Source organism: Chrysemys picta, chromosome 7, assembly GCF_011386835.1.
Source record: "Chrysemys picta bellii isolate R12L10 chromosome 7, ASM1138683v2, whole genome shotgun sequence".
Taxonomy (NCBI): Eukaryota; Metazoa; Chordata; order Testudines; family Emydidae; genus Chrysemys; species Chrysemys picta.
The window spans coordinates 8677495-8693250 of NC_088797.1; the positions used below are offsets into that span (position 1 = coordinate 8677495).

The 15756-nt window shown below is 44.1% G+C and overlaps 1 protein-coding gene across 12 annotated transcripts in view; it reads right to left on the reverse strand.

Annotated features, from left to right (window-relative positions):
* The window catches only part of FRMD4B (FERM domain containing 4B), a 197186-nt gene that overhangs the window by 16251 nt on the left and 165179 nt on the right, over positions 1–15756 (reverse strand). For all 12 annotated transcript variants that reach the window (XM_024100169.3, XM_008179480.4, XM_065550723.1 and 9 more), the window contains 3 exons: positions 2374–2450; positions 996–1134; positions 356–497 (listed from right to left, as the gene is read on the reverse strand). In XM_024100169.3, coding sequence (XP_023955937.1) covers positions 356–497; positions 996–1134; positions 2374–2450 — 358 coding nt within the window. The remainder of the gene's footprint in view (positions 1–355; positions 498–995; positions 1135–2373; positions 2451–15756) is intronic.

Genomic DNA, 15756 nt, shown 5'->3' on the forward strand with positions numbered 1-15756 from the left:
GGTCCAATTTCCGATAACCCTAGCTGCTGTCCTCTGTCTCTCACACACATGGCCGAGTACATGTGCATAGAAGACACCAGGTCCACACTTTTAGATGCGCCTGGATTGTAGAGAATGCTATGGGTTTGCAGGTTCAGTAAACAGGTCTCAAAATTACGTATGGGATAAAAATATATGACACTGACACTATCCAGAATGTATGTTATGCTTATAAAATCAAATCTTTATAATCTGATCTACATTAACATCTACTTCACAACAGCTACGAACGAATGGCATCATTTTCTCCTTTCTTGCACATAGGCCTCACAATTTTTTGACAGGACCTGCCGTTGGCTTGAAGCAAAAATGTTACCTGAAGAGATTAAACTGCCGTTGCTGGCCATAATAAGCTGATTCTTTGCCTCCAAAGTCACGAGTTTGGAAACCTTTGGTGTCCCCATCTCCGTCAGGTCCATGGCAATATCATCCAAACTTCTGGCTGAGGGAATTTTTGCCTGAAAGAGTTAAAACACAATCCTGCATCATCAAGTTACTTCTAACTAGCTTCAGAACAAAGGGTCATAGAGATGACATTTCACACTTCTCCTCATAGTAAATTAAGAGCGCATGCAACACCACCGTGTGGGATTTTACACTTTGCTTTCCATTCCTTGGCATTTTCCCCACAGTCTGGCTATCTCCATAAGGAAAACCCCTTTATTATTTGTATCCTGTTCAAAATGAACGTGGGAAAGAGGCCAGACACAGGGTAGATTAAACATTGCGCTGTGATAATTCCCCCATTTTGTGATTTCATTTCCACAGCTCTTAACTGGAGGCAGAATAATGTAGCTATAGCATTGTTATTTGAGCTAACAGATCGCATAACAGCTACAAAGCCAATTCGTAGCCTTTCTTCCATGACTAGTTTATCTCTAGAACAATGCACATTGAAGTAGGTACGAGTACGGGAGTTGAAATTTTTGCTTTTGGTAACATGTCTGGTAACTTACTTTGCTTTGTTTTCTGTCCAAGTAAAACTGGTGCTGACTGATTGCCATTACCCAGATGGATTTGATCAGGGAAGTGTTTGCATACCAGGTTTGCACTACAAGTCCGCTCTGTCCAAAGGTCCTTCTGGACACTGAAATTCTAAAGGGGTAAAAGAAATGCAAGCTGAGGCTGGTACCTTTTCGGTTTAAAATAAGAGCTGCCTTTTTCTGAACCAGGCAAGACCCAAGACGCAGCCTGTGAGCTACGTCCTTTACTGAAGAAAAATCCTTCCTCGCCACATCTGCTGCTGCTATGCTCTCCTTGTTATTGCAGAACTGAATCACAGCCATAAAACCTCTCCTTTTTACAACACAGTGAGCTCAAAGGGAGGGGGCTGCTGCTCCTGCAGCTGAGATCAGAAGCAAAGGGATGGACATGTTATAAATCTACAATAGAGAATGGAATGCAGAGGGATCCTGAAGGGATGAGAGAGATGGTGCGGGACGTGCCAGGGGGAATGGAGGGGTATCCCAAAGCTTTCAGCACTTCAGTTATGGAAGGGAGCTGGAAGCAGATTGCTGGGTGCAAGCAGCATTGATGGAGAAGGGGGGGGTGATAGGGGGAGAGGGATGAAGGAAGATGGAAACAGAAAGAAGTGGGATTTCTTCAGGGCAAATTGTGGTCCTTTATGGAAGTGGCTGTGAAACAAGCGCACGGAAGGGCAGCATTACTGTGAACTCACGTTCTGACTGGGTGCTCCCTCCAGCCCCCCTGAACAGGCTGTGGGCTAAAGAGGCGGAAGTCACTGCTGGGCCAGAGACGTACATGAACTTATGGGAGTCATGCCCCCTGTCCTATTGGCTCTGCAATCCCTGTGACTCCAGCCACAGTGGAGTCAGCTGCCTCTCCCTGGGTTGTGAGGGGAGCTAAATAGGAGGAAAACTTCTCCTCTGCAGCTACTGCAATGCGTGTCTATAAGCATCCACTGCAGCTTACCAGAACCAGGTCCACAGAGTATGAGCGCGCCTGGGAACTGCCCATATGCAATTTGAAACAAATCTGAGAAACTGAGCAGCGTTATAAATACCCCTCAAAATTTCACCCCACATTACAGATCAGTCCTGAGGCCCTTTTTGTGCCTTACCAGGAAACTATTTCTTATCATTAGTTACTGGAAACCACAGACCAGATCGGTGGCCCTAATACAGCCCTGTTCTGCTGCCCTGGACCTGAGGACTGGGCCCCATAACTCAAAGCGAAGAGGAAGATCAAAATTTTATGTCACAATGAAATCCTGGGTCCATTGCAGCTCAATGAAACGAGAACTCGGTCGACACCAGGATTAACTGTCCAATGTCTAAAGGTTTTCGGTTACAACCACCACCATTCTGGTCTCACCTGCGTGGATCGTGAACTTCCACAGCAAATTTCTTTTCACGGAAATACAGATTTTCCAGCTGTTTCCATTGAAATAACTATGAGTATGAGGAGAGAGAAAGAAACAAAATACAGTCACCCCAAGAATCACTGCTCTCTTTCCTCCATCATATTATTCATGCCAACCAAACCCGGGGGAGCTCATGCTACATCTAAAGATTAACTGTGCCAAAAGTCACTGGTTATAAGATAAAAAGGACCCATAAAGCAAACTTACAATGTTTGCTATAAACAGTGTATTGTAAATTGCAGATCTGAATTGTGCAAGCAGCTGCCTTTGCCAACAACACATTTCATCTTGTGGCTAAACGTTCACGTCTAATCAAACTTTCTGTCTTGGGAGGAGTGCTAAAGTACTTTTTACTCTGATTAAACGAAGAAGCTAATATAAATCGTTGCACACCAGAAGTGAGGTAAAATAATGTGTTCTTCTCCTTCTGGCCTTTGCTCCTCCAATCAGGAGTGCACAGGGGAGTAACAAAGTAACAACAGCTTTGGAAAAGACATGCTCTAGTCCTGGCACACACTCAATGCAACTGGGTTTGGGGTTTTGAGAGATTTTTGGGTGGGGTGGGGGAGAGACTGCACAGCACCCTGGAAGAGAGTCTGGGAGGAGCAACTTCAAATATCTTGCTCCTCTAAGCATTTCCTGAGCTTGTAGCTCCTTGGGGCAGAACAAGATTTTTGTTCTGAGTTTGTACAGTACCTAGCACAATGGCGTCTGGTCCCTGACTGGGGCGCCTAGGTGCTACGGGAATACAGCTAATAAAGAAATGTGTAACCGCCGGCTGGGGACCAGAGAACTGTTCTCTAGGACAGCGTTTCCCAAGTCATGTGTTGCAACCCACCAGTCAGTCACAGATAGGTTCTGGGCCTGGTGCGGAACAGGGGTTTGGAGAATGAGGCCTTCCCCCATGGTCATCAGCCAGCGGCGGCTCCTATCCTGCAGGGATGGGGCCTGCTGCCCGCTCCCCGGCATTGCAACCTGGTGCCTGGGGTTGCAGCACCACTCCGGTTTCTCCCAGCCATCCCTCCGTCAGGGCTGCCGGGCCAAACTTGAGAAGCGCTGCGACCTACGCGCCAGGTCACAATACCTAGAGTGGGGAGCCAGGCCAGGCCCGAGGGACAGGAGCCACTGGTGGGGGGTGGGCCTCCCCTCCATCCCAGGCTGGGATTAGAGTTGTGGTGCCGGTGCAGAGGGTGCTGCTGCGGGTGGTCAGTGCCCCCTGGACAGGGCGAGGAAGGAGGAGGAGAAGAAGAAAGATGCCGGCCTATGGTTTTGTTCCCCCCCAAATTTGGGCCCTGAGTGGGTCACAAAAAAGACAAAATTCAGTTGCCTTAGTAATAAGTTTGGGAATCACTAGTCTAGGACAGCATAACCAGGGAGGCATTTTGCACCAGTGCCCTGAGATCTGCAGCCAGGGGGTCGGAATTCCCTATGGATCTTCTTACCCTACTCCTTCTGCATTCAGTCATTACCTGAGGGGATAATATAGCAGGTTTTGCATCCATTCAACATGGCACATTCTTAACATAGCTTTCACCCTGTGGTGGAATTTTGCTGCAGAAGGGGATGTTTTTTTAATTTTCAGCAGTGACACCTGTGCAAAGCCAGTTAATGCCAGTGGGGTTACACAGGTGTCACTAAGTGCATAATCAGACAATGGACTGGGACAGGTGTAGCCAAAGGTTTAATTTAGCCTGCAGACCCTCTCCTACTGAGATGGAAAGACTGTCAGAGCCCAGGCTGAGCGCTGGGCTGCAGTTGCGTGGACAGGAGGAAGAGGAAGAAACACAATCACCAAGACACAATGAGTAAGAAACACCTCCTTCCAGAATATCACTAAGTCCAAAGTCCAAATATTTCCAAAGTCACTATTTCAGGCAGAACTGGGTTTTAAACTTCTTAGCCAATTAATCAAACATTTCATTCAACAGCACATATAATATTACTGTTCATCTCTAGGTAATAGTTTAAATGTCACATCACCGTAAGACTCCATCATACACAACATGAAGTAACGTCAAGGTTCATAAAGCTAAATATTACGTCCTGCTTCATTTTTAAATGCACGTATCCCAGGTCATAAATAAAACATAATCCAGTTCATATGTTTGTGGAAAACTATGGGACAATTCTTTCAGTGACCTTTCACTCTACGGAATCCTGTTTACGGAATCCACAACTTTTCTTTTTCTTGTTGTTAATAAACTCTGCTCAATTAAAAAAATGCTGTAATGAGAAATGACCCTTGGTTAAAAGAATCATTCACATTTGCAGATTACTGTTATGTTTTTAACAGTGCTGCTTAAGGGGAAATCTACTTATTGTTGTATTAAATTAACACAGAAAGCTCCCAGCCATAAAGAAGCAGCTGGATTTTCTAAATGAATTCCTTCTACCGAGAATATAAGTAATGCAATATCCCAGAACGCAGTGCATAGAGAGCGCTTGAACTCTGCGGCACCACAGCACTATTACATACGGTATCCCAGAAACTACATATACAGGAGCAGACAAATGCCCCTACTCCTCTCTGAAGAATGTCCATGCGCTGTCATCTACTGCACCAACATTTTTCCTAAGCATAGCCAGGATATAGAACTACTCAAAATGATACACTTGAATCTCCACACTTACCTAGTTACAAAAAAATGTGCAATCTTGCTTCTCGCTTGTTTGGTTTATAATCCAATTGTTTCAAAAGCGAAGTTTAAAAAAGAAAAGATACCATTCCCCCCCAGCCCCTTTCCCCCAGCAAGCAGCTTTCCGCTTCCCTCTGCTGCTGAGTTTCAGCCTCCTAGGTGTAACTCTGGTTTCACAGGCTTAACTCCCACTGCTGACACATTGCTGACATCACCAGCTATATCAGCAGCAACGCCTCCCCAATCCCACCCTCTCCCCACAGATAGCTAAACTCAGAACACAGGAGGAAGTTTCACAGAGGAGGGACGTGCTTTAAGACAGCGGAACGCTGCAGACTTCATAGGGAATTTCCACTGAAGTGGCTTCAAATTCAGGATCACTGGTGGCAGCTTTAAATGCACAATCCTACCATGGCCCTCATTCACCTCTGAAATGTAACAGGTTCTACAGGAAGAGTTGTGCTACATTCCAACTGCGCTTCCCGGCAGCTCAAGTCCCACACCCTGTAAAAAACGACGGGCATGCTTGAAATAAGAGCTCCCTGACGCACAGCCTCCCTCTCTGTCTTATCACTGACTAACGATGAATCCTGTCCCCTTTATCACTTCCCCTGGATTTTTTTTTTTTTGGCAAGGACACTGAATGTTCCCTGCATACCTGAAGGGTGTGGGAAGCCGAAGTGACTGACACAATCAAGAGACAACCTGTTCTACAAGAAAACCGTGCGAACAAGATGGGGTTTGGCATGTGATTAAGGTGCAATCCCCTCACCCCTGTGACTCTAAGCTCCAGAGAAAAGATTCTGGCCCCCACAAACAAACATGATAAAACTCCAATGTAAATATTATCCGGGGGGGGGGGGGGGGGGGTCGGTACATGAATGGACTGCCAAACCCTGCTGTGCTTAGTGCAGTTAAGCATATCTGTACTAGTTAGGGCCCCCAGGTCCAGACCAGCCCCTGCTGTGCTCTGGAGAAGAAAATCTGAGAGATCCCCTCATGGAAACTCCACAGCCTTCTGGTGAGGGGTGAGTTTTGTCTCCTTTCCTCCCCACTATGGAAAAGGCTGTGGGAGCTGCCTCAAAGCTCGAGGACCCCCAGGAATCCATAAAAGAAGATCCTATACACAAGGCCCTGTACCCCATAATTCCTCTGGCCTGACTTCCCCATCCTACTTCCTGTCAGCATGGCTCCATTGCACTCACACTACTAGATCCCAGTCCCCCAGTCACAACTGCCTCTGGGAGGCCCAGCTGAACAGGTAACAGAGGTGAGGGCTGCATTATTTTTTCCAAGGATTCTCTGTAGCATTGGTGGGGGGCATAAGGGATCTGGACCTATGGAGAGGCCTCTGTGAGTGGGATGGAGCTGCAGAAGTGGCCGATATTCCTGTTTTATGTAGTGGGGGAAGGGAGGAGGTCCCATATGCAGATCTCACAAGTAGGATTTTCAGCCTAGAGATCTGTCATATTCTTCTATATTCATGTATGTTGACCCATCTTTTGCCAAATCTCTATTAATCTTGCCCACAAATGTAAGTAAGTTACACAGTAGGGAAAATTACTCGGACAAGGTATTTTTGCCCCTATCATTCTGTAGAATTCGGTCTCCGATTGATATTATTTATTATTAAAAGACAATCCGCTAAGTAAAATGGTGTCAGATGAAGACACTTTTAGCCATTTACTATTTTTGTAGACTCTCTTCTGTCTTCCCATAACTGAGCAATAGCATTTATAAATGGATTGTAGGGCTACTGAGAAGTTCTGGTGAGACAGCCGTGGGGCATGGAGTTCGTTATTTAGCTCATTTCAGAGATGGCACGGGCAGTTCACATTGTTAGTTGGTCACGAGGGCTTGACCTTTTCCCCTGCCCCCATATCTCCAAGTGTATTTGCTCATTTTAAACGGTCTGGATATTGAGCGCTAAGATCAGCCAGCATGCAGGAATTCAAAGTTACAGCATTTCTTCGATTTAGTGCAGAAACAGAGTTGCAGTTTAGACATCAAGTCTGTATGCCAGGAGCTCCTAATTCTGCTACTGACTGCCTTTCTGTTTTGTGTTCATTCACTTGATCTGTCTGTGTCTCCGCTTACTACTCGGTAAATACTTAATGCACCTATTGCCCAAAGGTGTTTAAGGGTTAATTAGTTAATAAAGTACTTTGAAGTTGAAAATTTTAAGTATTGCAGTATTATTATTGGCGTTATTGCACAGCCATCGGTGTGTGTAGTGGTTGTGTGTTGAGTGCTTTCAGAAGTACTAAATTCAATGTGAAATCCCAGTGTTATAGTAACATTACAGTGAAAGTTCATACCACACAGTATTTGGCTTTACTAGAGCCATTGCCACATGTACTGTAAAAGTGTGTTAATAACATGCACTCCATATCAGCCATCTGAGATACAGCACCAAAGTCATTTCACTGCTTTTTGTGCATCACTCTTAACACTCATACGTTGTAATAGCAATATGCATTTTTATTATGCGCCTGTATGACCAAACAAGTAGCAAATATTGTTGAGAACAATAGTTCCTAATAGTTCATAATCTATACGCATTTGACATGTTTCTGTAGCATGCACTAATAGATATGTTGAGAAGTTTATGCTTGCATATGACTTTGCTGACTTGCTTCATGCTGCATCTATTGACATGAGAAATGCTGAAAATCAATAACTGTTTTGAAGGCTACAATTTGCTGTGCCAGGGATCTGTGGGTTCATGATATGTAGTTACAGCAGATCATATTTTCAAATAACAACTAAGAAATAATATCCTGTTCGTTAATAACTCATATGACTAAACCATATACTCTCCTAGGGTCAGAAAAACTTAGCTACCTAAAGTTTTTTCTCTCCAAAACCATCACTTCTCTGAATTTTCTGTATGCATATTTAACACACACACAGTTTTCCAATAGCTTTTAATCTGAAATGGTTTACATAAAGCTAACTATGCTGTCATCCTGTCCTTTTAGAAAGACACGTGACTGTCTAGGTAATCACAGAATAAGGGTGGACAAATAATATTTATATAGAGGAACTCAAAAATAAATAAGCAAATAAAATCTAATTATCTTCAATTACTGATGAGTAAAATAAGGCGTTTCATCATTTTTTTTTAAAGCAGTAGAGACAGGCCATAAGGGATGGCCAGGAGAAGAAAGGCCACGGGGGACTGGAGAAAAATCAAAGGGAGTGAAACAGACTTGTAACAAATGGCTTACAAATAAGTTTTTCCAGATCAGGGGCCAAATCCAGAGGTCTGTACGCCAATAAACTCCCACTTCATAAATCCTTTCCCCACTATACCTGACCTAACTCTGTACAATCCTATCTACATTTTCACCTTTCCTAAAATATACATATAGCAAAATGGAAAGAGTAGCAAACCAATCTGGGAACTTCATACTGGCTTTTGAAGGCAGGAAGACCAATCAGAAATAATTAAAATGTTTTTGCAAACATTTTGCAATCTGTTTAAAGTGCCTTGCTCCTGGTACATGCACCTGAGATAATAAGTGTTTATAAAAACTCTTCTCCATCCACTTAGATCATTCAAGACCCCCATTAAGCTCAATGGGAGACATATGTGTGGTTCAAAGTGCAGAATTTGGCCCTGTAATGGTTTGTTAAAGACCTGAGACGATCCTCAGAGATGCAAAGCTAGTTAGCAATGGCTAATTGTGCATAAGCACTAAGCAGGACAACACCCGAAGGATTTCTTTGGGTCTATTTTTAACATATCTGCATTTCTAGATCATTCTAAACTGGGTTACATTCATCAGTCTAAGGCCTTGGCTACACTGGCGCTGTACAGCGCTGCAACTTGCTGCGCTCAGGGGTGTGAAAACGCCCCCCCCGAGCGCAGCGCTGTAAAGCGCCAGTGTAATCAGCGCCTGCAGCGCTGCACGCTCGCTCGCAGCGCTGCAAGCTACTCCCCTCGGAGAGGTGGAGTACATACAGCGCTGCGAGAGCTCTCTCGCAACGCTGGCGGCGCGACTACACTCACGCTCACAGCGCTGCCGCAGCAGCGCTGTGAATTCCCAACTGTAGCCAAGGCTTATGTTACAAGGCAGAAAAGAAAAACACTTAACTGAAAGTGAGTGGGAGAAGTAAGAATATTAAGAACATAAGGCTGGACATAATTGGGTCAGACAGGACCCCTGTCTGCTGTCTGAAAGTGGCCAGTGCCAGATGCTTCAGAGGGAATGAGCAGAACAGTGCAATTATACCCCTGTCATCGAGGCTCAGCTTCCAACAGTTGGAGATTTAGGGATGCCCAGAGCATGGGGGTGTATCCTTGACCTTCTTGGCTAATAGCCATTGATGGACCTATCATCCACAAACTTATCTAGTTCTTTTTTAAACCTGGTGATACTTTTGGCCTTCACAACTTCCCTGGCCACCAGTTCCACAGGTTGACTGTGCGTTGTGTGAAGAAATACTTCCTTATGTTAGTTTTTAACTTGTTGCCTATTAATTTCACTGGGTGACTCCTGGTTCTTGTATTATGTGAAGGGGTATCCTCATTTAATACCAGGCACTCATGTTCACTCATCTTAGTATTTAGACTTCTTGCATTTATATACAAGCTCTTTTCGAATTTGTCAGTATTTAGTTGTCTTCATGTGACGCAACTGAATGGGACTCTTTTTTGTTTCACTGTTTCTTTTTTGTGCCTACCTGTGCTTTAGCGACTTCTATCCTCTTCTCTTTACGAGGATACAGAGTATTCCCTTTAATAAATCCCCTAAGGAATGTCTGTGCACATCATGTGCTCTTCTGCATCTGTCAGCTGTCCCCCAGCCATTAGTTTAATAACTCTTCTACAACCTTTTAAATTTTACATGCCAACCATAGGCGCCGAGTTCTGCTTGTGCTGGTGGGTTCTCGATCCCCCTCTATCCGCGGCCCCGCCCCAACTCCACCCCTGCCCCGCCCCCTCCTGTCCCTGCCCCACCCCCATTCCAACCCCTTCCCCAAAGTCCCTGCCCCAACTCTGCCCCCTCCCTGCCCTTATTCCAACTCCTTCCCCAAATCTCCTCCCTGGCCCCACCTCCTCCCCTGAGCGCGCCAAGTTCCCGCTCCTCCCCGTCCCTCCCAGAGCTTGCTACCCCACCAAACAGCCGTTTGACGGCGGCAAGTGCTGGGAGGTAGGTGGAGGAGCGGGGACACGGCATGCTCAGGGGAGGAGGCGGAGGAGAAGGTGACGTGGGGCGGAGGCGTGGGGCGGAGAGCTTGGCTGCCGGTGGGTGCATCATAGGAGTCGGCGCCTATGATGCCAACAATCTGGTTCCATTTTGGTTTAGGTGGAGCCCATCCTTCCTCCTTTCCCAAAAGGCTCCCCAGTTCCTAATAAACCTAAACCCCTCCTCCCTACACCATCCTCTTGTCCATGCATTGAGACCCTGCAGTTCTGCCTGTCTAACTGGCCCTGCACATGGAACTGGAAGCATTTCAGAGAATGCTAATATGGAGATCCTGAACTTTAATCTCTTACCTAGCAGCCTAAATTTGGCCTCTAGGACCTCTCTCCTACCGTTCCCTATGTCACTGGTAGCTACATGTACCACAACCACCAGCTCCTCCTCAGCATTGCATAGACGTCTATCTAGATGTCTCAATCAATCCGCAACCTTCGCACCCTGCAGGCAATTCACCATGCGGTTCTCCCACTCATCACAAACCCAACTACCTATATTTCTAATAATCAAACATATCCTAGGTATATACGAAAAACATCACGGAACCATCAGGACATATTATGAAACAATAATCCTATACAGAAATATACCATTCATTAGATTCTTCTTTGTATGAAGCCCCATATCAGGCAGATGGGCTCTCCAGGTTGTTCATACAAAACTACTCTACTGTATTATTTCTATAGCAGTAGCACCGATAAGGAATTTAGCAGGACCCGAATGCGTTGTATAGACACAGAACAAAAAGACAGTCTCTGCCTCAAAGAGCTTACAATCTAAACCTGATTTCCTACTTCAGGGAAATTTATGGCAACAAATGAGAAATAGCCCCAAAATTCATATTCAGATCCGGAGCTGAACTCTGGGGCTTTGTTTATAGGACAGATCTTTTCTGAGCTGGCTAAATGCTCAGGGGGAAATGTGCCATAAGAACGAGGGAGAAGTTACATACAGTAGAACTTCAGAGTTACGAACACCAGAGTTACAAACTGACCAGTCAACCACACACCTCATTTGGAACCAGAAGTACACAGTCAGGCAGCAGCAGAGACCAAAACAAAAACAACCCCCTCCCCCCGCTAACAAATACAACAAAAAATAAAAGCAAATGTAGTGTTAAAAATTTAAAAAAAATAAAGGGAAAGCAGCATAAGGATTTTTCTTCTACACAGTAAAGTTTCAAAACTGTATTAAGTCAATGTTCAGTTGTAAACTTTTGAAAAACAACCATAATGTTTTGTTCAGAGTTACAAACATTGCAGAGTTATGAACAACCCCCATTCCTATGGTGTTCATACCTCTAAGGTTCTACTCTACAGCTAATGCAATAAGCCATAAACTCATAAAAGTTAGGGTTAGTTTAAGAGAAATGTGCTTAATCTAAATCAGCCATGTAGCCTCAACAGGTGGGAAACAGAGAGGGAGGGAAGGAGAAAGAATCAGCCTTTGTGTACCCTGGTGGAAAACACAACTGCAGTCCATTTATGCCTGCTTATGACTGGGTAGAGTCTGGCTCATTGTGCATGCACTTGTGTGGGTTACACTCATTTGTCCACTGAAGCTTCTAAAGGAAGCTTTTCATATAATGAAGATGCTGGGTAGAGGCTCTATGAGAGAGGTGGTCATTTCTGATCCGGAAAAACTCTGATTACAGACCACACTGTTGTACCAATTTAAAGGAAGTGATGCCTTTGCAAGGGAAGCGGTCGTTTTTGGCAATATTTGATAGTCACTTAAATGCAAAGCAGACTGTGATGAAGCAACTAAAATGAGGGATGTTGTAGAACATGTGTACGTCAGCCAATGATTCACGCAACCAGACTGTGCTATATAGCTTTGGAGAAAATGAAATCATTGTATGCAATTGTTAATTTTATTTTTTCTCTGTAAGAAACTTCATCAGAAGAATGGATGCAATTGCATGGTAAAACAAATGGATTAACATCATCCTCAGCAAACATTACATTTTCTAGGCAGAAATATTTGCTTGAAAGAAACCTTTAAAAGTCATATAACTGATTTCTTACTATGAAAAGTTAGAAGAAACTCTCCACTAGATCTTCTGCTATTATTTCTGAAACAGATCCAGACTTCAAGAAGTGCCAGTGGTACTTGGATTAAAACGGAGATAGCATGATGGTGAATCACACCCTAGACTTGTGCTTTATTGGACTACTTTTTTATTTATTATTAATGGTTTATTTCTATCATGGTAGCACTTTGGTACCCCAGACCTGAACCAGGACTTCAGTGTGCTAGGCACTGTACAAACTCAAAACAAATACATTCCCTGTGTGACAGGGAATGCCTATCACATGCCTGCCCCTTTCCAAAAACAGAGGCCGCTCTGAGACCTTCTTGCTTGTCTCAATACCTCCACCAGTGCATCCACCTTGGCACTGTTTTCCAGCTTTCTGGTCCCTTCTCCAAAGTGGGGTGGGACCTGAGGGGTGTCTACTCAGAGAACTCTCCTTGTCAGCCTCTCCTAGCCTTTCACTCACCTTTTCTCTCTCTCTCTCCACCCCACCCCATTCCTTTTTTAAGCATTTCCTTCCTGTTTTTCCTTTCCTCTTTTTAAACCTCTTGCCTGTTTATTGGTTAATTAGTTGATTAACTTCCTTATCCCAGTCTGGCCTGGTAATCAGGCACACCCCTGGCCAATTAGGCCTCCTCACAGGAACCAGGGTCCATTTCTCAGCATTCCGTCACACGGCTTACAATCCAAGTATAAGATGAGAGACAACAGGTGGATACAGACAGATGGGGGAATATAAGGAAGCAATGAGATATATTAATTGCAGAAAAACCCTGAAATAGTAGAGTGGTCAATCAGGCCCGAAGTGCTGAAGAAAAGCAAATTTACTTGAACATTTTCTATACAAGGCTGATGGCAATGTTCAAGGCATGCTGGACTTTGTGGCGAGAGCCCGTTTTGGGGGAGAAATATTTACCAGAAGTTTCTAGGAGGCAATTTACTTAAGGCACCTATCAGTCTTTTCTGCCTATAGCTTTCTCCAAGAAAATGGCTGGGTGATTCCCCAGATCATCTTAATGGGGAGTGAAAATCTGAAGACTCAAAACATAAAACTTCTAGCTTTGAGAGCTCTGTGATTAGTTCGGCCAAGCACAGCTATTGAATAACAAGGTGCACAGTATAATTCTGGGGCTGAGCTGAGGACATTTATTGGACTTGGCCAGAACCATATTATCCTCACAATTATGGAGGCTGGAATCCTTAGGCTCTTTGGTTTTTAATACACCGTAAGTGATCATTTGCACAGGTCAGTGGTGCATGGAAAGTGCCGATTACATCCTTTTTGTTTTAAGCATCTCATCTGCTGGTACATGTTTTCTCCTTTCAAAAGAAAATCAGAAAACATATTCAAAGTAGTTTGTGTGTGCACATGAGAATTAATATCCTTCTCTAACCTTATTCACCAGATGGGATCCTATAATTGGACATTGGGTTTTGTAACTAATGTTGTGCTGGTAACTCAGGGAGAGTGAGTTTCTGTATATTAAACCCTTAGTCAGAAGGAGAGATTTACAGAACTTTTTCTACCGATGAAGTATTTTTTCTAATGTCTCAGAAAATCAAACCATGGTCTCACTTGTTTTACCCTCCCGGTAAAATCCACAGAAATTTTGCAACAACCAAGCAAACCAACATAAAACAAGTGTGTCCTTAGAGGGCTGAAGCTCAAACAACAGTCTGCATCTGGAAGTCACTGCTTTTCATAGAATAGTCTTATTACAAGCTCTGTGTTTACTTTCAGTCAGTATCTGGATTCTAAATCAAAGGCTTCCCCTGGGTGAGAAACACACAAAGCAAATGGGATCTTTGCATAATTAGAATAGCCTGCTGAGAATTCAGTGCCAATACTATTGTATTCTGAGCAGCTGAACAATGCAGGACAAAAAAATGTATATTAAAAAATAGTTCTATAAGAGAAAACGTGCAGCATCAAGATTTAGATACCTTTTACTTCATTTTGTAAATACCTATGATAAGCATTATCCATTTTCAAAGCCAGTATGCTTTAACAATGCTATTGTGTGGTGAAGGAAATTGATATTGAAATATCTGTAGCTTTAATACAACTCCATAATAAGATCCATTTTTTCTATTTAGGCATTAGGACTACATCAAGTACTGTAACTTGAATACAGGAATAGGACAGAGCAGGAGAAAACTTAGCTGAACTTACTTACTTTTTGACTAATGTTGCTATTATCTTTTCAAATTTCCGTTCTCATTTGATCACCATACAGTGGTTTATTACAGCACATAATGGAATCTAGTTTCATTTTCAGACACAAAGGCAGCCCACACCACTTTACATATTAATAAGCTGGATGCTTTTGTAGGCAAATGAAGATTCATCCTGTATACTAAATGGACGCATAGGGCTTTGGATATTAAAACCTGTTTTATTTAGAAAAGGAACGCTGGCCAGGATACCAGTGTTATCTCCTAATCCATTCAACAAGGATTCTGGAATGGGAACAACATCTTAAATAACATCTGGACAATCAACAAAGATGAGCAGAATGCACCTTACTTTACCATATGAACTGAAGAGAGGCTGGTACCATAATACAGTGGTCTCCAAAGTGGGGTGCGCGGCAGGAGGAGCGGTTTTTTTTTTTTTTTTGCTTCGTCAGTTCAGGCGGGAGTCCCAGCGGCTTTTTTTTTTTTTTTTGGTAGAGCCGGCGCGGCAGGGGTTGCATGCTCAAAATCTTTTTACCGATAGGGGTGTGCGATCAAAAAAGTTTGGAGACCACTGCCATAATAGGACAGCAGCATTAATCCTGGGCATGAGATTAAACCTGGATGTGGGTTCTGAAGCCATGCATCATATATCCTAATGATCTTATGTTCCAGAGCACTTATCACCTGAGTCATACGGACACTATAGCGTGTAGCCAATATGGAATCCATTGCTTCTCATTCGTGAAAATTGCCTTGGTCTTCGGAGATGACAGCAAGAACGATACTTTTAAAAAAACAAACCACCAGGGCCGGCTCCAGGCACCAGCCCAGCAAGCAGGTGCTTGGGGCGGCCAATGGAAAGGGGCGGCACATCCGGCTCTTCGGCAGCAATTTGGCGGTGGGTCCCTCAGTCCCTCTCGGAGGGAAGGACCAGCCGCCAAAGACTGAAGTGGCGGCGGTAGAGCTGATCGCGATCACAGCTTTTTTTTTTTTTTCTTCTTCTTTTTTTTTTTTTCCTGCTTGGGGCGGCAAAAACCCTGGAGCCGGCCCTGCAAACAACCAAACCCCACGTGTCCATTGTCAGCATATCGCAGCACTGGAGCAGAGTGATTCCCTCAGCTCCCCCTGCAGCCAGTGACAAAACTGTCACTAACTTCAGTGGGGCAAGACGGGCTTTTAAGAGAAGGGACCATTTTAGCTTCAAACTACTTCCAATCATAATCAATATATCGGTAGTAACTGACATGTGGGCGTGCCTGTGTGTGAAGAAACAGC